Source organism: Cheilinus undulatus, linkage group 1 (assembly GCF_018320785.1).
Source record: "Cheilinus undulatus linkage group 1, ASM1832078v1, whole genome shotgun sequence".
Taxonomy (NCBI): domain Eukaryota; kingdom Metazoa; phylum Chordata; class Actinopteri; order Labriformes; family Labridae; genus Cheilinus; species Cheilinus undulatus.
The window spans coordinates 37,177-60,764 of record NC_054865.1 but is presented as its reverse complement, the minus strand read 5'-3'; the positions used below and the strand labels follow the sequence as shown (position 1 = coordinate 60,764).

Here is a 23,588-nt window from a genome sequence, read left to right as displayed (position 1 = left end):
ATCTGGAGTTTAGTACCACACGTTGGGTTAGTTTGGCTCTGGAGTTTAGTACCACACGTTGGATTAGTTTGGATCTGGAGTTTGGTACCACACGTTGGGTTAGTTTGGCTCTGGAGTTTAGTACCACACGTTGGGTTAGTTTGGCTCTGGAGTTTAGTACCACACGTTGGATTAGTTTGGCTCTGGAGTTTAGTACCACACGTTGGGTTAGTTTGGCTCTGGAGTTTAGTACCACACGTTGGATTAGTTTGGCTCTGGAGTTTAGTACCACACGTTGGGTTAGTTTGGCTCTGGAGTTTAGTACCACACTTTGGATTAGTTTGGATCTGGAGTTTAGTACCACATGTTGGGTTAGTTTGGATCTGGAGTTTAGTACCACACGTTGGGTTAGTTTGGATCTGGAGTTTAGTACCACACGTTGGATTAGTTTGGCTCTGGAGTTAAGTACCACACGTTGGATTAGTTTGGATCTGGAGTTTAGTACCACACGTTGGGTTAGTTTGGAAATGGAGTTTAGTACCACACGTTGGGTTAGTTTGGAAATGGAGTTTAGTACCACACGTTGGGTTAGTTTGGAAATGGAGTTTAGTACCACACGTTGGGTTAGTTTGGAAATGGAGTTTAGTACCACACGTTGGGTTAGTTTGGATCTGGAGTTTAGTACCACACGTTGGATTAGTTTGGCTCTGGAGTTTTGTACCACACGTTGGGTTAGTTTGGAAATGGAGTTTTGTACCACACGTTGGGTTAGTTTGGAAATGGAGTTTTGTACCACACGTTGGGTTAGTTTGGCTCTGGAGTTTGGTACCACACGTTGGATTAGTTTGGATGTGGAGTTTAGTACCACACGTTGGGTTAGTTTGGCTCTGGAGTTTGGTACCACACGTTGGGTTAGTTTGGATCTGGAGTTTGGTACCACACGTTGGATTAGTTTGGCTCTGGAGTTTAGTACCACACGTTGGATTAGTTTGGATCTGGAGTTTAGTACCACACGTTGGGTTAGTTTGGATCTGGATTTTAGTACCACACGTTGGGTTAGTTTGGATCTGGAGTTTAGTACCACACGTTGGGTTAGTTTGGATCTGGAGTTTAGTACCACACGTTGGGTTAGTTTGGAAATGGAGTTTAGTACCACACGTTAGGTTAGTTTGGAAATGGAGTTTGGTACCACACGTTGGGTTAGTTTGGATCTGGAGTTTAGTACCACACGTTAGGTTAGTTTGGATCTGGAGTTTAGTACCACACGTTGGATTAGTTTGGAAATGGAGTTTGGTACCACACGTTGGGTTAGTTTGGAAGTGGAGTTTAGTACCACACGTTAGGTTAGTTTGGAAATGGAGTTTAGTACCACACGTTAGGTTAGTTTGGAAATGGAGTTTAGTACCACACGTTAGGTTAGTTTGGATCTGGAGTTTAGTACCACACGTTAGGTTAGTTTGGAAATGGAGTTTGGTACCACACGTTGGGTTAGTTTGGAAGTGGAGTTTAGTACCACACGTTAGGTTAGTTTGGAAATGGAGTTTAGTACCACACGTTAGGTTAGTTTGGAAATGGAGTTTAGTACCACACGTTAGGTTAGTTTGGATCTGGAGTTTAGTACCACACGTTAGGTTAGTTTGGAAATGGAGTTTAGTACCACACGTTAGGTTAGTTTGGATCTGGAGTTTGGTACCACACGTTGGATTAGTTTGGATCTGGAGTTTAGTACCACACGTTGGGTTAGTTTGGATCTGGAGTTTAGTACCACACGTTTGTTCACCCTACGGGTTCTCCTGGCTTGGATCCGTGCTGCAGGCACATCTCTTTGTAAATTGCTTGGTGACTTTTGAACCTTAGGTTTTAGTCACCAACTTGTTTTTTCCTTTGAAAAGTCTTTGTTTTTTTATTCTTATTATTTTATGTTATGTTAGAATGTAAATATTCAATAAAATTTTTTCATATTAATTTGAGTCAAGCACATTCAACAGTAAACTGTTTCATTCAAATAATGTAATGTTTTTAATTGAAATTCACTTTTAAAACATTTGATTTAATTCAATATCCAAAGACATGACATTAAGAATATAATACTTTGTTTTATCCACGTGAATGAGTGAATGTTTTTTTTAGAAATATTTAAAGCTTAAACTCTAATTTAAACATATTTTATTTAAAAATGTTATATTTAAAACATGAATTTGTGAAGTATTTAGTTTAAAACTGTTCATATATAAATATTTCATTTACAACTCATTCAATTATAAAGTATTTAAATATCAAACTGATTCAGTGATACAATCCATAAAAAAATCATAGAATAAAGAAATGCATTAATTTTTTACTCACTAAATATGCCAGTAATTTATTTTTTTATTTGTTTGAATGATGAACATGAATGAGACTTTATTTAAACAGTTAAAATGTTAAACAGCTGTCTATAGAAGGATATTAGATTTATAGCTGTCCCTCCTCCTACAGGACCAACTCAGACTCTGCTCTTCATACCAGCGCGATGATTCCAAACCCTCAGGATCCATTTGGAGGCAATCAGACAATGAGCCGAGCACCTCCCCAACGCAACGGTGAGACTTTCTCACATCAACTATCAGGCATCATTTACGACATATCTCTGTACAATAAATGCAGCTTTGGCACTCTCTACAGCAGCTTTAACCATCTGTGTCAATGTGTATGAATGGATAAGAGTGTGTTAAAACCCTTTGAATACCAAAACTACTAGTGAAGAGCATTACAAGCTCAGATACCCGTCAAAGTCTTGGGATGAAGAATGTTCCTTCTACGTAAATTTTCTGTTTTCCATTTCTGTTTCATTTTAAAAATATGAAAAGTAAGATGTAATAAAAGTATGTTATGATTGTAATTTAAAATTGTTTTCTACCAGAGGATTTAAAAAATGATGACGTTCATAAGAGCCAGAGTGATTTTTAGGGTTAAAAATCTGTAAAAAGGGCTTAGAATCACAATAAAAAGTCCAGATTTATGTCATCAGTTTAATCAACCTCTCAAAGCTTCAAACTGATTGGCTTGTTCTCTGCCATGAAGAGATGGAGAGAGATCAGGGGTTCAGAATCAGAATGATCAAATGTTTCTTAATTATTATATCCTTTATTAATACCAACAATTAAATTCTTAAAATGTTTACAAAGTTGACCTAGTCAAAACCAATAAATGTCAGAGACTTTTAGATGTTTGTTGTTTTTAGAGTCAGAATGATAAAATATTTCAAATATTTATATTACTTTAGAATAAGAACAATTTAATTCCTAGATGTAAAGCCTAATCTAATTAAATGTCACTAAACATTTAACATGAACACTGTTTTAGCTCTTGTTAGTTTAATCAAGTTTTAAATGAATTAAGTCACTTAAAAATATCAAGTAAGCAAGGCTAGCACGAGAGTTGTGGCATTATATCAGCTTACAGGTTTCACAACAGGAAAAATATCCGTATCTAAACCAAAACATAAATCGTCCAGAAAAGATTATTTTCTTACCAGACAACATGAAGCACAAGAGGTCAATGCAGAGACTGCAGACAGAGACGTCGTGGTGGGCCTTGCCAGCGAGTGACTGAAAATGGGGGTGGGGCTGAGAGAATAACACTACCAGTGTCACATCCAGGTTGAGAGTTCAGAGTGAAAAGTTTAGTTAAAAATGCTGCAGTGACACCTACAGATTTAATTAACTGACACTCTCATTTTTAACTCCAACTCATTTGCATCTGAGAGTAAATATTGAGAGATTTGACTCTATCAGAGTAAAATTAACTCTACACTGGCTAAAATGTGGCCAACACCAAAAATGTAACGCTTCTGAATTTGCTGTGTACGTTTGGCAGGTCAGGTTTCTTACTTTTAACCTTTGGTATCCTAACCATTACCCTGACACCCTAACCCTAAACAGAAGGTTAATCAGATTCTGTTTAGAAAACTTAAGGGTGTATTTCTGTTCTGAGATATGGTGTCTCAGATGAACGGTCTCTGCGAGTGGCCACCAGAGTGTACGATATGCAGTCAGACCCCTCTTGAATCAGGTGTTTGCATTCCACAGTTTAAAGGTGGCGGAGGCAATCGTAGTCATGTTTTTTCCCAATTAATATATCTGTTTAATTTAGCATCTTATTTTGTTCAGTCACGTTTTGCTTATAACTTCACAGAAGTTCCAATCATTTAGAGCAGGGGTGTCAAACTCAAATCACAGCAGGGGCTGGATTCTGGATTCAGGTCTAACCTAAGGGCTTAACAGGCTAACCTTTTTAACCATAAACTGTCAACCTAATTTCACCAGTAATAAAATATGAAAAAATGATAAATGATTTTGACATTTAAAAAGTTAAAAAGATAAGTTTTAAGGCTCATAATCTTAGAAAAGTAAATTTATTAGTTGAAAAAAAATGTTGAAACATGAAATTTAAATTGAAAAATAATGTTTTTTAAAGGCAACTATATTAGAAAATCAAAATCATGAGTTGAAAAGGTCAAAATAAGAAATAAAATTTGTAATCATGAAATTAAAGTCCAAATTTGGGAAAAACGCCTGACCAAGACATACCCAAAAGAAATGATAACTGTTCTTGAACCCTTTGGTGTACATGCATGGGATTGGCCTCTTTTGAAAGGTAACATTCTAAAGTTTTTCCTCAACAATGTGGAATTACTGCAGGTGCCACTACAACTGATTTATTGTAGTTTGAACATAAAAGTACAAATACTTTAATCCTCGCTTGGCTTTTTTCATCATAAACAACAATTGATTCCCCAGATATGACTCATAGATGGTTTTAATCCAAAACGTTGTGTTTTGTAAATTGTACTCTGTATCTCCTTGTATTTCCGTTTGTAACTTTGTGTTTTTTGCTGCTGCCTGTCTTGGCCAGGTCTCCCTTGAAAAAGAGGTTTTTAATCTCAATGGGACCAACCTGGTTGAATAAAGGTTAATAATAATAAACAGCTAAAAGGGACTTGTGTGTAATGGCTTGAATACAAGTTGAGAGCAGAGTATGAAGTGCTACCTACTTACACACAAAATTTCATTAAAAAAATCAGTATATGAGTATTTTACAGACGTTTTTCTAAGAGAATGCCCAGGCGTTCCCAAATGTGTCAATTGGAGACTCCAATTGGCACATTTGGCACCATGGACACCCAAGTTGGTGAAACGGTTATAACTTTTGAATGCTTTGGTGTACAGTCATGATCTTGGGCTCTATGGAAAGGTTAGACTTAGAGGCATCTTATTATGCAGATTCACTATCAGTAGCCCTGTCAAAGACTCAGCAAAGAAAAAAGGGACATTTTGTGAATTTTTCTGTTTTTGCAGCTAAAATTGTATAAAATAACAGGTCATACAAGTGCTTTGGTGGTAAAAAAAATATTTATATGAAATATGTCACAGAAAACAGGAGAAACTATTTACATTACACTGTTATCAACTGATTTTACATCTGCATGCAATCTACAGTCTGAGTGCATTGTGCCAGGTATGTAACAGTCACTAATGGCCACAAAACACAGTGGGATGTTGCAGGATCCACACCTGACAGGAGTCTTTGAATGGCACTGCCTGCATTTCAGTCTGCCTGTTTTTTTGTCGCCAGTTATGTGTACTGGTTTGTGATGTGACGTGCCCGATGTTGATGGTGCAGCTGCAGATGATGTTGGTGTGGATGTGATAGCTGAGCCTACCTGAGCCAGCTGCTCAGCCAGTCTCCCTGAAGGCCTTCTGGGTCAGGGGTTTTTCACCTTTCCCCCTGGCCAGTTCTCCATGCAGTATGAAGGCGTTCACTGTGGCAATGTCCATAAAATGGTACAAAAATGTCTTTTACCAGGACTTTGCAGTAAGTGATGAGGGCATCAGATAGGTCAACTCCTCCCTACAAAAGCAACAACAACAAAAAAGAGTTTCTTTTTTCTTTTTTTTTTTTTTCAATGAAACAAAGTATTTCAAGTTCACAGATATTGTACGTACTGGTGGTATTCTTTTATTGCGGTGGAACAGGGGTGTCTTTTTCTCCACTGGCTATCATCGCTCTTCACCCTCACACATTCAGGTCCGTGGGCTGTGTGAAAAGTAGAAGTATCAGGCTTCCAGTCTTTATCTGATGGGCAGCTATTATATGGAAATAATGAAAGAAAGTGTCGATTTAACAAACTAGATTTTAAATACTAAGTCTAACGTCAATCTATGGGATTATGACGTCAAAGTTTGGAGTTGAAAATATGCCAATGACAAACAGCTGATTCTGCCATTGACTCTTGTTTGGTGTTAGGGTTAGGGTTAGGGTTTAGGGTTTGGTGTTTAGTGGATTGGATGATTGAAGTTTGAATATACAAGACATATTGGAAATGTAACAGTTTGTTCATTTAACAAACAGGAGCCTTAGTAGCATGTGGAAGAACTATACACAGCCAGAACAGCCTGGTCACACACTGCTGTGGGATGGCAGGAAACGGTCTTCTTGGGGTGTTGTCTACTTGAGATGCCCACTTCACATCCTGTCTCTGACATCCCCCGTTATATAGAACTTGGCTTTCAGTTTGGAGGCTACTAGGGCTCACTCCAAACAATGCCGCAACTTGGTTTTGTGGAACATAGGGATGTCACGATTACAGATTTTCTTGGTACGGTTATTGTCAGAGAAATAATTGCAATTTTACAATTATCACAATTATTTGTGCTTTAATTAATTTCACACTACCATGAACAAGTAAAATCATATGAACACTCCTTATAGGTCTTGAATTTTATTTTATTTCCATCTTAGGATGCTCTCATAACAAAAATAATATATCAACAAAGTAAAGTAACCAAAAAGTACAAGCTTTACAAGCTTAACTTCAATTCTGCTGATTCCACCGCAGATTTTTACACTGGATTAATATTGTTAACAAACAGGACTGTCTTTTTGAGTTTGTTGCTACCTCCTATCCTCCTTGGTGGAGGTAAAAGTAGCAAAGAAAATGCATCTAATAATCTAACAAAATGTTTAAATCCGAAGGCTTCTGTAATAAAATCAAATAATTTAAAAATAACTTAATTAAAAGGAAATGAATACAAAACCAACAGATAAAAATAAATAAATATGAAATTCCTAAATTAAATGTCTGATCAAAGATAAATGTTTGAAATTAAAAATATAAATATATTTGAATAATTATTATAGACTACCAAGAAAATGGTTTTAAAATGGGTTTAACTATTTTTGTGTTTCTGTCTTTGACAAACAGCGAGTGTTAATGATGCCGAGGTGGATGGAGCAGGAAACAGTGAGTCTGCAGCGTCCTCTAATATTTACACCTAACATTCATGTTGTCTAATTTGTTTAACATGTGGTTTTAATGTGTGAATGTGAGTTTTAAGATGTTATTTAAATATTTGTTGTTTTAGTTTATGGATTACATGTGGATGTTATTTATGTAAATGTAATTATTTTAGTTTATAGACTATATGTTGACATAATTTATATAAATGTTATTTTAGTCAATAGATTATATGTAGATGTTATTTATGTAAATGTTATTATTTTAGTTTATAGATTATATGTAGACATTACTTATATAAATGTTATTTTAGTTTATAGATTATATGAAGATCTTATTTATATTAAGGTTTTTTTTTTGATAATATGTACGTTGTTTATATAATGTTATTTAAGTTAATAGAATATATGAAGATGTATTGTTGTTGTTTTTATTTTATTGATTATATGTAGACAATTTGTTGTTTTTATTTTATTTTTTATTTTTTGCCCCCCCCCAGTCTTCTCGTTCCCGCCACTCTCTAATGATGAGAGTCTAATGGGAGTCTGTAAACCTCTGCCCAAGCAGCTTTGGGAGGCCAAGAAGGTGAAATGCACACTTGCACCTGTGATTCTATTTCTTAAATCAGTTTTATATCAGTTATCATACGTGTTATGGTGTAAATTGCAATGATGTTTCCTATTATCGTGCTGTATTTACATCCCATTATATTTACTCTTCATGAATACAGACTCCCTAAGATAAGAGCTTTTATTGATTACGTTTATATGCAGTAAATATTCGGGTTAAGGTCAATATTCCGGTTTCTGAAACATTCGGAATAACCCGCTTACATGCGTGAGCAAACAGGGTTACTCCTGTATACATGGTCATTGTAATCAATTGGGATATCCCGATCAAAACCGCAACGCACGGACAACGTCTCGACGCACGGAGAACGCCATCTCTGCTTCTTTTTCCTGTATTGAAAAACAAAACCAACAACAGCAGCATGGCGGATAATGAACAGTCCGGGGCTGGTGACAGTCGCCTTTGTTTGCGCTTTGGTGCTGGTACTGACCCACCACCAGTACTTGACACCTGAGTTTCCATTAGCCGGCATTTGCCGTTCATTGGCCAGTAAAAAGGGTGGAAGTCCGGCAGATAAAAATATAAAAATGTCCAGCAGAAAACATGCAAACGACCAGATAAGTAAATACTGAATACGTTCATATTATATTTTGTGTAACCGAGAAGATATGTTGCAAGAATGCGTTAATATAAACTAAAAGTTGCCTAATCTTACTACATCTACTGTCCTGCGGTGCTGGGGTTATCTCCTCAGACAGCAAGCACATGGCTAATTATGTATGCACGATGACGTCAAAGCTCTGCGCAGCCTCAGTATCGCTGGGGACTATGCAGGGAAAGTGGGAAAGTTTGGCCAGAGCCTTCTCGTCAAGCAGAATTTTAATCTAAGTGAGGTTTTCCTGGTTAACCAAAGGCTTAATGTCATCAGCAGTACGAAAGGATTTTTTGTCATCACTGTGAGTAATGAAGAGGCTGAAACAAAGGGAACTGTACACCTGAGCGTCATAAACACTGATGCAGCAGCAGAGAGGGAGAGAGAGAGGCCTACGCCGAGCAGAGTTGTAGTGGACTTCGATAAACTACCTATGACCAATCCTCAGATAAAGATTGATTGTAGTCAACACAAAATCACATCATGCAGAACGGCATGGACCGCTGGAGCTGATATCCAAGGCTCTGTCTCTCTTCAGAGAGGTTATGATCATGAGGACTGATATTAGCAGCTGACGGTAAGACTCATTTTTCATTTGAAATGTACAGTTCTAACACAGTGTCCAGTTAAGAGAGCACTTTTTTTTATGTGTTTGGATGTGTCGTCGTTGTCGCTGGAGGATGGTATTTGGCTGTTGTAAGCTGCAAAGTTATGATAGCGGCTAATGTGCTAACAGGCTCACGGAACTGATGTGAAGCTAACTGTTGTTGTTGATGAGTTTAACGCGGGCGTATATTGTGTAACTGACTGCGTGCGTAAGGAAAAGCGCAGCTTTCATTTTTATACTTTAAACCATTTACACAAAAAAATCAGATATTTATGCGCTTTGCTGCTGTTAATGCAGCAAAATAATGTTAAAGCAAATGTCCAGTAGTTGTTCTAAATGACCGGAATTGTTGAGGACTGCCGGTCATTTTGACCGGGATAAAACAAGTCTAGCGGAAACGCTGCTTGACACTTTTCTGTCTCACTTTCTTCATTAATGGAAGGTGAGAACGTGAAGAAATAGGAAATTGAGCCGGAGCTGTGCCATCCATATCCATGCTACCCGTTTCCACCCGAGCCCCCACGGACAACACCAAAAGTGTGGTGTTGTGTTGCGTTTCGCCATGTTTACAACAAGTAGTTCCTGTACTCAAAAGACCAAGATTCCTTGCAAATAGAACGTGCACAGAACACAATTTAATTTTCCTTTCGATGGGGATATCCCGATAGGCGTATATATGACCAAATATTCGGGTTAGAAAAGGAGTAAACCAGGGGTCATATTCAGGTTTATAAAAACCGGAATATGAGCATATTCTGGTTTTTCAAAAGGGTTATTGGTGTTTACATGGACGTGTGCAACCAGGTTATTGCTAATATTCCGGTTATGAAAGGGTTATTGACTGCATGTAAATGTAGTTATTGATCTCTCATCGGGGGAAATTTGGTCATTCCAACGGCTCAACAAGAGGGACAGAAATTAGCAATATTTAGCAAAAGTAAGAAATAAAATGTGAAACCAATACTTAAATACAATTTAACCAAAGTTAGAAATAATAATACTGATAATAGTAATAGTAATGGTACAATATTTAGATATTTATAGAGATTTTCCAATACCAAGGTGTTGGGTATCAGCCAATACTGAGTCCTGATACCAGTGTGAACTTTCTGGACTGACTGTGCAGACTAGAAAATTATTGTAGACCTGTATTTGACTCAACAAACAGAATATAATGTCCAGTATCTCTGTGAGCCTTAAGTTGTTTTTCTGCTGATTATTGAGTTTTACTGCTAAATATTAAAATAACAATAATACAGGAGGCTGCATCACAGTCTCTCTCTCTCTCTCTCTCTCTCTCTCTCTCTCTATTGTGCTCTATCTGGGCAGCAGAACAGCCTGCTGTTGGCTGACAGACCCTCACAAAGGATAAACAATGTGGTGGTTAGCATTCAAGCTAGTGGTTATAAATGATTGTTATTGGATTGTAAATGCTGCTGTAGGGGATTCAAAGGCATCAAAAGGATCAATGGGAAAACACAACAGCTAGCTTCAAGAGGAAACAAACAAGCAAGAGGCAAGGATTTATGGTTCAAGAGTTATTTCACTTTTGATAAACTGTGTCATTTCCTGTCGTGTACGACAGCGCCGGTCTGGAAGGTTGTTTAACAATCACACCACCATTCTTTGCTGCTGCAGCGGGTCATTTGGTTCTTCTTCACTGCTCTAAAAACGGTAGCTCGTGCATGACGTGCTTTCTGGCAGCGAAGGATTGATTTCTGCTTTGTAGCACTAACATTTAGCATGGCTAAATGAAGGAAAATATAAAGTTAAACGAAACAGTATTGGATAGTTGCATAAACTTGTGTACTCCCCGATATTAATACCTGTATTTTAAGCAGTATCAGACGTATTTCTGATTCTGATTTCTGATTTCAGGATCAGAACAACTCTAGATATTTACATACGTACACTTCACTTTTGGAAGGACTTAGACCAGATTATAAATAAACACACACAGTGTGCATGGCACTGATGTGAAAGAGGGACTTACAAAAATAGACACATGGGAAGGGGGCCGCATCCTGTTTCGTACTGTGGGAGTATACATTGGTGTTCTTATCTATGCTTGTACAGATCTATGCACAGTTACATACACATACATACATCAATATACACACGTGTTTTTGAGGGGTAGTGCAAATGATAGTGAAGCTAGCTATGTAAACTATTTATAAGCATTAATTTAATTCATTCATATGTATTCACACACTGTTGGTGGATGCTGTCATGTAAACACATCATGTTTACATGATGACTCTCAAAAAAAGAAATGCTTACGTGTACATAAAACAACAGAAAACTGTACATTTCCAGGGCTAATGATACAAGCTAGCTGCTAAACGAACACATCTGCCTTATTTAAACTTTTTCTGTAAATATACAGAAAATGTCAGTATCTAGTAATGAGAAAGTAAATGACCATCATACAACTTACAGATATGGCCTTCGATAGCTTCAGTAAACAGAAAATATTCCTTGCACAGGACACAAGATGAGACTGCACAGCAACATTGACCATGTGCTTTTTTAGCATAAATGAAAGTGAAACTTAACTTAAGACTACAGCCACATTGTTACTCTGAGGAAACTCATTTCGGCCGCTTGTAGCCGCGTTCTCATTCTTTCGGTCATTACCCAGAGTTCATGACCATAGGTAAGGGCTGGGAGGTAGATCAACCGGTAAGTTGAGAGATTTGCCTTTTGGCTCAGCCCCCTCTTCACCACAACGGTCCAGCACAACGCACGCAGTACTGGCGATGCTGCGCCAATCCGCCTGTCAATCTCACGCTCCCTTTTACCCTCACTTGTGAGCAAGACCCCAAGACACTTAAGCTCCTTCAAGTATCAATTCAAGTATCTGTTAGTTCATGTATTTTCTGATGTGGTGATAACAGATTAGACAAAACAAGTCAGAATCAGAAAATCATAGAGCAGCAGGGTGATTATGTTACTTAAAATAAGATCAATAAATCATGCAGTTTACTGTTATAGAAGACCTTTTACTTTAAATGACTGAAAGATAGTAAAAAAAAATTCTTCATTTCAGTAAGTTTTTTAAAGTTGCAATACTTCTGTAATAAGTTCAATAGTAACTTAATGTATCTTTTTAAAAGGCTTAATAAGGTCTCTAAGTTATAATGATTGATATTTTAATATGTTTGTGTATTTACACCTCAGGTCCAGTCTCTGGCCTCCAGACCCAAATCCTGTGAAGTGCCTGGAATCAAGTAAGTTTTTGGACAAAAACATTCCAAATTAAATTTTCAATAATTGATTCACATTATCATGAGTAAGGTTTTAAGTGAACAGCATCTTTAATGTTAAAGTATTTAACATTTTAGAAGTAAATTCAATATTATCATAGCTTTAATAACAGTTATTGTTATTATCATTCATTTAGTTGTACCTCCTGAAGTACTGGTTACACCAGGACAAATGTTTTCGATGATCTTATGAGCTTTAAAATGAGATAAGTTTGTCTTAAAAATTTCAACTATAAAATAATACCAAAGCATGGGTGTACTGCAGGGAGTATACTGGTATATGGAGTTTACCAATAATTTTTAAGTAGGTTTACTCCGTGGTGACAAAGAAACAAACAAAAAATAGAGTATAGCCACTTCTAAAGAGTGTAGAAATGAAGATGCACACACCACTGCATCAAATTATTCTGGTTTGAATTTTTCACAGTTAAAATGTCATTTTTAATGGTCAATAATCTGTTCATTTACCCAACCAATGATGTGGGCTTTATAAAAGAAACTAATAACTGCCATGAATTAATCTTTTTTTTTTAAAGAAATAATGGATTCAGACACAATAATATGCATGCCATAACAATGTTCAACGAGGATGTTCTATACACATTTATGCTGACTAAAGTTTGCTCTTACCGGTTTTGGATGTCTTTTAAAATTCTCTTATCTATTTAGAAATTGTCATCTCTGTTAATGTTTCTCACTAGTTCATCTTATTAAATAATGAAAGTTAATATAAAGTGTAGACTTTATAATCTCTTATCTTTTTTTCTCCATAGTATTTTCCCGTCTCCAGACCAGAACCCTGCTTTGTCTCACTTTCAGGGTTTGATGAATTCAGGCGGTTCCCTGCCCGACCTCACAAACCTTCATTTCCCCTCTCCACTCTCCACGCCACTCGACCCTGATGACCATACTGCCTTTCCCAATCTGAGCGGGGGCAGCAGCACAGGGAACCTGCCAGCCGCTATGATGCACCTGGGCATCAGCAGCTCACAGGGTAGGGAGAACATCCTTTGTTTGTTATTAGAGTCAAAGGTCAGAGTTAACGATGTTCATTATTAAAGTAAAAGGTCAGAGTTAACGATGTTTATTGTTAGAGTCAAAGGCCAGTGTTTAACTATGCTTATTATTAGAGTCAAAGGTCAGAGTTAACGATGTTTATTATTAGAGTCAAAGGTCAAAGTTTAGCTATGCTTATTATTAAAGTCAAAGGTCAGAGTTAACGATGTTTATTATTAGAGTCAAAGGTCAAAGTTTAGCTATGCTTATTATTAGAGTCAAAGGTCAGAGTTGAACTATGTTTATTATTAGAGTCAAAGGTCAGAGTTAACGATGTTTATTATCAGAGTCAAAGGTCAGAGTTAACGATGTTTATTATTAGAGTCAAAGGTCAGAGTTAACAATGTTTATTATTAGAGTCAAAGATCAGAGTTAACTATGTTTATTATTAGAGTCAAAGGTCAGAGTTAATGATGTTTATTATTAGAGTCAAAGGTCAGAGTTAACGATGTTTATTATCAGAGTCAAAGATCAGAGTTAACTATGTTTATTATTAGAGTCAAAGGTCAGAGTTAACGATGTTTATTATCAGAGTCAAAGGTCAGAGTTAACGATGTTTATTATTAGAGTCAAAGATCAGAGTTAACGATGTTTATTATTAGAGTCAAAGGTCAGAGTTAACAATGTTTATTATTAGAGTCAAAGGTCAGAGTTAATGATGTTTATTATTAGAGATAAAGGTCAGAGTTAATGATGTTTATTATTAGAGTCAAAGATCAGAGTTAACGATGTTTATTATTAGAGTCAAAGGTCAGAGTTAACGATGTTTATTATTAGAGTCAAAGGTCAGAGTTAATGATGTTTATTATTAGAGTCAAAGGTCAGAGTTAACGATGTTTATTATTAGAGTCAAAGGTCAGAGTTAATGATGTTTATTATTAGAGTCAAAGGTCAGAGTTAACGATGTTTATTATCAGAGTCAAAAGTCAAGGTTGAACTATACTTATTATTAGAGTCAATGCTCAGTTGATTATTCAATACTATACATTTGTGTCTCATTCAGGTCTGTCCTCATCCCTCAGTAACCCGTCCCTTCAGCTGTCGTTGAATGCATCTCAGCTTCAGTCATCTCTCAGTAATCCTTCCATCAGCTCCTCTCTGCGTCTGTCCAACAACTCCCCCAGAAGACGTCCAACTCCAATCAGCCCCCTCACCCTGTCGCCTAGCAATGACCAACGCAAAGGACTATCCTCGCAGCTGTCCCCCACCTCCCCGCCTCTGTCCTCAATCACCCAGGTACTGTGTCCTAACAGATCACTTTCTTTGTCCATCCATGTCTCTGTCTCTGTATACCCACCATGTCCCTGTCTGTATACACCCACCATGTTCCTGTCTATATACACCCACCATGTCCCTGACTAGGGTTGTCCAGATCAACATTTTCGGCCTCCAATCCTGATCTGATTTTTTCATATTGAATATCTGCCAATACCAAGTCCTGATCCGATACTCATAATTACCTAGATTACAGTTTCAATTGTTACTACTAGATATCTCAAAATTATTCTGTTTAACTCAGTACAGCCAATATTGTTGTAAAAAACATAAAAATCACATTCTGCTCAGAATGGTGTAACAGCTGTTTCACTTTAATTATCTGTCAAAAAATAAATTTACACATTCACTTAGTGCAGTGTTTAGTATTCAATCAGACAATCACAATCCACTTAAAGTGGTCAGCTGAATGACCGGAGCAGACAAAAAAGGAAACTCAAATAACCTCAGATTCACTTAGAGATGGTGTAACAGAGTCAATAGTCACAATAACATATGAATTCAATAAATGAATTTTAGAAATTATAATTCCACTTAGAAGTTAACCCTTTACCTACTAAGGGAGCAGCGGTGATATGTTCTATATGTCTGGAGTTTTATTACCATAACTCTGTCAACATTTGTCCAATTTGAAAAATTCCAACCGTGTTGGAAAGCTGAGAAATGTGGGCATGCACACTTATATGGTCCATTACAGTACTCGCAACCATATAACGTGGGCAGTCATAGCAAAACACCAGAAGTTTGGAGAGACAACTACACAGATTCTCAGCACCATAACTCCTCGAAAGTTCGCTCAATTAAAAAAATTCCAACACTGACAGAGAGCTGAGAATCTGTGCTTTCTGGCAATATATGATATGTGGTATATATATTACAGTAATGTCGAACAGCACCGCAAAAAACGTCAGCTTTGCAGAAGACCAGTGAGAAAGGAGAGTGAAGGAGGAGAGTAAAAGGAGAGCGAGCGAGAGTGGTGTTTTTATTTCTAAAAATAGCATTAGATAGTGGAATTTGTGCATGTCTGTGTTTTATTACACACATTTATAATGTCGGGGAGACCATCAAGAACGTTAAAACAGCTGCTACGGTTCATAGAGGAGGACAGTGATTTGAAGGATGCATCTTCTGAACTGAGGTTTAGTATAGTTCTCTTTTGCACACCCAGAGTCCTAGACTCCAAAAATGACTGCTGATTGGTCTAAACATGTATAGGTTCACATTTCAAATGTCCAATCAAAACTTCATGAGCAATAACAACATTTCTTCTCTTAAAAGGCATGAAAAAAAAATCTGTTTTTATGTTTTTCTTCTTCTAATCTGCTGACAATTCCATATAATTTGCAATAATCATTAACCAGATGTTGAAATGTCAAGTTCAAGTACTCCTGGGAAAAGGGACCAAAGCTCTCAGACTGAGGGCATTTCCTGACTATTTACAGCCAGAATAACAAAATATGTCCAAATCGACATCTTTAGCCTCAGTAGGTAAAGGGTTAACTTAACTCTTTTGGTCACAACAGAAACTGAATTCAATAAATGAATTCAAAACATCCAAACTCCAATTTAAAATGGTGTAAACAGTTTAACTTTAATAGGATCAAAAACATATGAGTCATACAGATTCAAAACAATCCTTATTAAAATGTAGCAGCTTAATCTGAGACATGAACCAAAACATTAACAGTATAATATAACCCAATTATCAAATACAAGCACTCTTGTTATTTCAGTACAATGTCTAAAGTGCAACTAGAGCTGGTACATCATCCTCCCCTACTTTTATTGCTTTACCCACTGTTACCTTAAGATGAAACTGGCATTCATGTAACACTGCACGCTTTAACTCAGAGGTGGAGGACTGTGCAGTGAGACTCAGCAGTGACAGTGGGCAAACATCAGAGCTCCCAATGTCTGTAGTGAAGCTAATGGCAGTGAAGCTGCTTTTTAAATTCTCTAGTATGCTGTCATGTACTTTGTTGTGCAGCTCCAGTAAGCCAGTGTCAGTAATGTAATGTTGAGACGGCAGGGCATATGATGGGTCCAAAAGGATGGCAAAAACCCAAATTCGCCACAACAAGGATGGGCTGGTTGTCCAACGTGATGAATTCAGCCACCTTTTCCGTTATCTTTTGCCTCATTGCCCCCTTGAGGGTACTTGTCTGTTCTCTCAAAGTCCAGAGTGTGTCTCTTCGGCGAAGCTACCTGTTGCTATAGTGAAGTCTCCGTATTCAGCTGCATGTTTACTTCGGAGATGACGGATTGAATTTGTAGAGTGAAACGCATCTCTGCTGCTACCACCTTGCAGACAGTCGTGTTCAAGATGCTGCAAGGGGCTGTTGGACTGTTTTCACTTTAACATTTGAAGCATTTCCACATTGCTGACATTTTAACACATGAAAGCTAATGCTACTGCAGCTTTGTTGTGTTACTGGCGTAGTGACAGCCTGTCATAAATTGTGCTCCATTTACGGCAACTGACGTAAATTATCAGCTGAGCTGATCGGATCGAAATGCCGATCGCCGATCAGTTAAAAATGCATAGTATCTGCCCCGATCCAAAACGTGATCGGGATCGGGACATCCCTGTCCCTAACCCGATACCCCCAACATGTCCCTGTCTCTGTAAACCCCCACCATGCCCCTGTCTCTGTAAACCCCCACCATGCCCCTGGATTTATAAACCCCCACCATGTCCCTGAATATATACCCCAGCCATGTCCCTGTCTATATACCCCAGCCATGTCCCTGTCTTTATACCCCAGCCATGTCCCTGTCTATATACCCCAGCCATGTCCCTGTCTATATACCCCAGCCATGTCCCTGTCCATATACCCCCATCATGTCCCTGTCTATATATCCCCACCATGTCCCTGTCTATATACCCCCACCATGTCCCTGTCTATATACCCCCACCATGTCCCTGTCTATATATCCCCACCATGTCCCTGTCTATATACCCCAGCCATGTCCCTGTCCATATACCCCCACCATGTCCCTGACTATATACCCCCACCATGTCCCTGTCTATATACCCCCACCATGTCCCTGTCCATATACCCCCACCATGTCCCTGACTCTATATACCCCCACCATGTCCCTGACTATATACCCCCACCATGTCCCTGACTATATACCCCCACCATGTCCCTGACTATATACCCCCACCATGTCCCTGTCTATATAGCCCCACCATGTCCCTGACTCTATATACCCCCACCATGTCCCTGACTCTATATACCCCCACCATGCCCCTGTCCTTATATCTCTGTTTCTGCAGCAGACAGACCCTTTGCTCCAGTAGGAGAGTGTAGGTGCAAAATTTGATACTCATACATTTCAGGAATTCCCCCTTCTAGTGGGCATCTTGGTTTTCACGCTGAGTAGCATTTGAAACTGTGATCCTTTGAGGTCTTAGAAATCCCCTACACATTTTCTTTGTCCAGCTAAGTACATTGCACCCAGCTGGCTAGGCAGGCTTCTGTCCTTGACCACTCAGAGCAGTAGAGTGGATCTGGAGCCACCTTCATGATTGATGTCCCAGTGTTGTTCAGAGGACATGCTTCCCTCTGAGGCATGGCATAGATGCTTCAGTTTCCTGCACAACTTCCAGCTGGAGCACATAGACCTGGGCTGGCAGCTGTTAGTTTTACCAGACCTAACCTGCGTCACAGTCTTTGGCTCTCTGAGTACGCTACCCCATTGTGGGCCATGCAAGGAGGCTCACTGAGGCACCATGAATTTCCTCTGTCCTAGCCCCCACAAGGAGGAGCTAGGGAGAGCCCCCCCCCCACAGTTATGCTAGTTTGTTGCTAGCAAAGCCAACAAAATTTTGAGCTCAAAACCAAAAAATGTAAAGTCTGGTGATGTGGAGTGATGAGCTTTAAATATAGTGGATCAGCAGAGTACCCATTGGCTGGTATGTTGGCCATGTTTTTTACATCTAAGCATCTGTTTTCAGGACTAGACTGATTTAGATTAACCTAAAATATTCATTAGAGCTGTATCAGACCCATCATCAGAGGAAGTCACTTGTCTTTGGCTTTTCTTTCTTCAGGGAGTCACTTTGGATACCAGCAACATGCCGAGGGAGCCGCCGCCGCCATACCCGCTCTATGCATCATCCCAGCATGCAGTGGACCAAGGCAGACAACGCCAACAACATCAGCAACAGCAGCTTCAACAACAACCTGCTTCCCCACTGCGGAGCCCCTCCCTGGACTTGAGCCCGGGCCAGGTGAGCTGGTTTGTTTGTGTACCAAGTGTTCATCGTGAATTGTTTTACAGTCAAGACAAGCCTTTATTGATTTACTTATTGATTGACTTATTTAATGAATGATTTACTCATTCATTCTTTTCTTTCTGTTTTCACTCTTACAGAACATGTCAGCACTCTATAGTGACCCCTTCATTGACCCTCAGTTCAGCAGTCGTATAAAGACCCTCCCCTACCAGGTACTCACTAACATTTCAAAATAAAAGCCCTGTTTTCAGATGTTAAGTCATTTTCTCTGTATTTTACAGTCATAAAAGATGCTGAAAGGACATTTAACCTTCTCGTCTGTTTCCTGCAGTGTGATCAGTTTGGTCTAATGGAAAACTCATTAGCCTCTACATCATCGACCTTTGACCCTTCCTCCTCCTCACTGCTCTTTTACTCCCAGCCTGCCATGTCAGAGCTGGGGAGGAGCCATGGCGGTCTGCATGACTCCTCCAACACAAGATCCAACACACTATACCCGACCTGCAGGGGTGGACTGCCCAATATCGTCCTCACGGGTCAGTTGAACTTAAATTGTATTATAAAAAATAAACTAAAAACTCAGGAATCAGAAAGGGGGCAAATACTTTTTCATGACACTGTATAAAACAATTCATCACCATGAGGCAAAGAAGACGAAGCAGTCTCACACAGGTCAACCCATCAGTCAAAAAGTCACTTGATGTAATTTCACACGGTTCAAGTGGAACTGGGCACGACCAGCAGAGAGTGAGCCATCCTGGGTACACTAATAATGCTGTTAATAATCATAATAATAAAATAAGAATAGAATAATTAAGAACAGTAATGACTAGGGCTGCAAGCAGCACTGAACGAACCCTTGCACCTCTGCGCACATTGGGTCTTGGTGCATACTGGTTTGTGTTCTAGTCGAAAACAATAACCAGCTGCAGTGATGTCTGTCCAAACTGAACTGTCAAACAGCCATCAATTAATTTTTGTCTTTTAGAGACAACATTGAGTGAAAGGGCTGAGTCAAAATTGATTGTTTGGGTGACTGAGGAAAATCATATACGAAGTATTTTTACTATCAACTGTTGGCGCCATGGCAAAGATGCTTGTTGGCTTAAAGATATAGTCAAAGAGGGACCCTTATCACATTAGTGAGATTTCGTTATATTAGGCTGTTGGGTTTTTTTAGGGTGTCTTTTATATTTTAACCCTGGAACACTTGAACTTGTGGCCTAACTCAGGTGTGATTCTGTTTTTGTTTGCACTCACGCCAAGTGTGAAACATCATTAATTTATTCAGAAAACCTGAGAGTTTCAGCCAAACTATTTGAAAGCTCCTGGTGTCAGAGAAGATGCATTTGTCAGAAAAAACTACAATGAAACAAACAACAATTGACATTTTGAGTTTTTAGCTCTGGACTGGTGTAATGATCGCCTTTCGGTGTACTGTTTCTTTAAATGCTTTGTCACTAAGGTGACATACAGCGTTGTGAGGGTGTAACCTGTACACTTCGCGGTCATACAGGAGTTGCTCCCGGTACCGATACGCTGCTTTTGTTTGTAAGTTGGGACTCTCTAACCATTTCTTTGCCTTTTCCTCCACAAAAGTGTGCTTATGTGACCTGTGAAGAATGTCTGAGCTTCCCTGCAAACATTAAACGTGCAGTGTGACGCTAAAGAGCTGTTTTGAGTCATGTTTTTAACTCTTCTGACTCCCTGAGACCTCACTGACTACTACACTGGGCTCTTACAGAAGAAAGCTGGCTTTTTTATGAAGAACCTTACAGTTCTATATTTCAAACTTCCACCTACATGTTTGCTCAAATGTGATCATCCAGTTAGTAAGTCACAACAGTTCACACTAATATTGATGTGACTTCTTTCTCTGATAGGAGAGGTTTTCCTATGCTGCATTTAATGACCATTTATAGGGGTCCAACAATGGCATATTCAAAAAAAAAAAAGATGATCATATCATGACAAAGGACACTACACCAACCTGCTGCAAGGATGCAATGCAGCCAATATGCCACACCCACCAACAACAATCATATCCATCTTCTCAATTTTCTACTGGAGATTGTTTGTGCAAACTTTGACAGCTCTAAAAGTCTTTCAAGCTCCATGTAATTTCTTCTGTAATCCAGAGAGCACCTGTAGTCCAGAGAACACTTTTATTAGACTGTCCTCTGGCTCAAAGCCTTTATCAGGGTCAGACTCCCTGAACAACAGGGACATCTGTAACCATGGAGATGGTGGTTTGTGAAACAGGAAGTGATTCATCATCTTCTCTTCTTCTTCTTCGTTTTCAGACGACTCTAACCCGTCTCTGTCAAAGGACGTCAGCACAGCGTTCTCTGCTGGTCCTGAATGTTTCCACTCAGATGAGGGCTTCCCATTAGAGGACGAGCTGCACATCGAGCCTCTCAGCCTGGACGGTCTGAGCATGCTCAGTGACCCTAACATGGTGCTGCCTGACCCATCCGTGGAGGATTCTTTCCGCAACGAAAGACTCTGAACACACACTCTTAATGTGAAAAACACTCACTCACCTGAGCCAGGTGGACGGACGAGCGAGGAATCAAACCACCTCTCACACAGGCTCCACCCTTTCGCTGTGGAAACATGCACTACCTGGTCTGGTGTCCTGGTTTCCTTCCTGTCATGAAATGGAGAGACAGGAGAGAGTTGGTGTTAGACAACTATTAAAATTTAATTTTTTCTTTAACCAGCTTGTTTAAAAATGACGACACTGAAATAGCAGGTTCAATTAAAATGAAACAAAAGTGTTTACAAAGGCCAGGACCAGGACTAACACCTGTAACAACGAGATCAGGTTTGTATCTATGTTGGAATATGTTTAATCACGTTCTTACCCCATTTATTCCCCTCATTAACATCTGTTTAATTGCGTTGGGGATGTTGTGTCCATTTTTGACAAATAGTACGTTGCAGTTGGAAATGGTTGGACGAGTTGGTGGAACTGGTCAGGGGTCACTCCTTGCCCAAACCCTAATCCAAACTATCCAAAAGTGCAACATAAGGGAGGGATTGTTAATATTAAGTGGTGTAGTGGGGGTTGGGGTTAAGCTTAATCCCAACCCTGTAGTCGTGAAAGAAAGGTGAAGGGTTGGGTTAGAGTTGAATCAAACTCAGTCCCAGGTTGAGAGCGGTGAGGCTGAACACGTCTGAACAAAAACAGAAAAGATGTTTGGGCTGTATCAGACAATGACTTCTGATCTCAGATTAAAGATGGATTGGTAATCCAGAGTATGGACCCATGCACTAAAGGGATGTCAGCTGGTATCTGATCATGGAGAACCGAATTTAATGCAGAGTGTAAACGGGGTCACTCTTTCATGCTGTTGTAGAGCAGCTGGTCCTCCTCCTGTTAGATTTTCTCCCTCCTTTTCTTTGTTGAAGCCAAAGAATGAAAACTGTAAAATAATTCAGATTTAACTAATTATCTGAAAAAGGACCTTAAGTAATCACTGCTCAGACACATTGTGGGACTCTGTTCTGAGCTGTGGTTGTTATGACTAGCTCCTAATTAGCAATGAATAGAGCGCCCCCTAATGACTGTCTGGATTAAATACTTAATTGTGGATCGTGTGCCTGTTGACCAGGTCAGACTTGTTCTTTGTTCTTTATAACCCTGACCCTAAAGACAAAAATAATCCGTAATCCTATTCATTCATGGAGTTTAAAAAAAAAAAGAAAACCCTTATCCTAACCCCCCATGAAGGTTTAAATGAACAGAAAATAATCTCTTATCTCAACCGTTTTTGTTTTTTTCTTTAACGGCTGAGCTGCAGTAAGTGGGCGGAGCCTCCAGAGCGGGAAAAGTTGATAATAAAGCAGCTCTCTGGGTTTCCTGATGTTATATATCTAAAAATACAAAGTTTATAATTTATAATCTCCTGGTATTATTATCATTATTTAACCTTTCTGTTAGTTTGTAATCCTGCTGCCTTATCTCTTTGTATTTCATTATTCCATCACTAACAGCTCTCAGCTCCTTTTTACTTCCTTTTTTAATAAATGCTTTTGTTCTTTTCTCTCTTTTTTTTTTTTTTTTTTTAGTGTGGTATTAAAATTCACTCTTATGTTATTTAAACATGTTTTTTTCCACTAGTGTTGCCATATTTTTATGTTTATTGAGGTTGTTTTTTTCCTAGTGTATCTGTATGGTTTGTAAGAGAGACGGTGATGCTTAGCGTGGTTTCATAGAAACAATAAACTCTACTTTCTATGATGGCTGAAATGTGTTGTTTCTGCCGGTAGAGGGCAGCAGTGCACTGAAACACACTTAAACCACAAAGAGAACAAGACAAAGTGAGGGGGATGGTTCATTTAAGTGACGTTCATTAAATAACAAGAGTAGGTAAAAACCTAGTATATGGCTGACTGCATATGCGTCAGTTTGGGATGGGGGGGGTGTCCCCCCTACTTTTTGCCAAGGGTCATTTTGTCCCCACCACACACAAATCCTTCATGTGTAAGGCATTGTAACCCCAGTAGTATAGAAAATTCGGACGCTCCTGAACGTACCATCTGCACGCAACCGAGCAGGACAACGGTTCCAGCCTCAACCTCTCGGCTCCCTGTCCCTCTCTCCATGTGCGCCCCTGGCTCACGCACACTGGGAGCCCAGCAAGATGTTTAGAGAA

At 38.9% G+C, this 23,588-nt stretch overlaps 1 protein-coding gene across 2 annotated transcripts in view; it reads left to right on the top strand.

The window, feature by feature from the left end:
- crtc3 (CREB regulated transcription coactivator 3) overlaps nucleotides 1-23,170 on the top strand; it is a 47,179-nt gene extending 24,009 nt beyond the window's left edge. For both annotated transcript variants that reach the window (XM_041786657.1, XM_041786649.1), the window contains 10 exons: nucleotides 2,458-2,561; nucleotides 7,226-7,264; nucleotides 7,758-7,843; nucleotides 12,268-12,317; nucleotides 13,127-13,347; nucleotides 14,413-14,645; nucleotides 18,742-18,921; nucleotides 19,065-19,139; nucleotides 19,259-19,463; nucleotides 21,231-23,170. In XM_041786657.1, the coding sequence (XP_041642591.1) occupies nucleotides 2,458-2,561; nucleotides 7,226-7,264; nucleotides 7,758-7,843; nucleotides 12,268-12,317; nucleotides 13,127-13,347; nucleotides 14,413-14,645; nucleotides 18,742-18,921; nucleotides 19,065-19,139; nucleotides 19,259-19,463; nucleotides 21,231-21,436 (1,399 nt within the window). In that variant the 3' untranslated portion in view covers nucleotides 21,437-23,170. The remainder of the gene's footprint in view (nucleotides 1-2,457; nucleotides 2,562-7,225; nucleotides 7,265-7,757; nucleotides 7,844-12,267; nucleotides 12,318-13,126; nucleotides 13,348-14,412; nucleotides 14,646-18,741; nucleotides 18,922-19,064; nucleotides 19,140-19,258; nucleotides 19,464-21,230) is intronic.
- The last annotated feature ends 418 nt before the right edge of the window (nucleotides 23,171-23,588 follow it).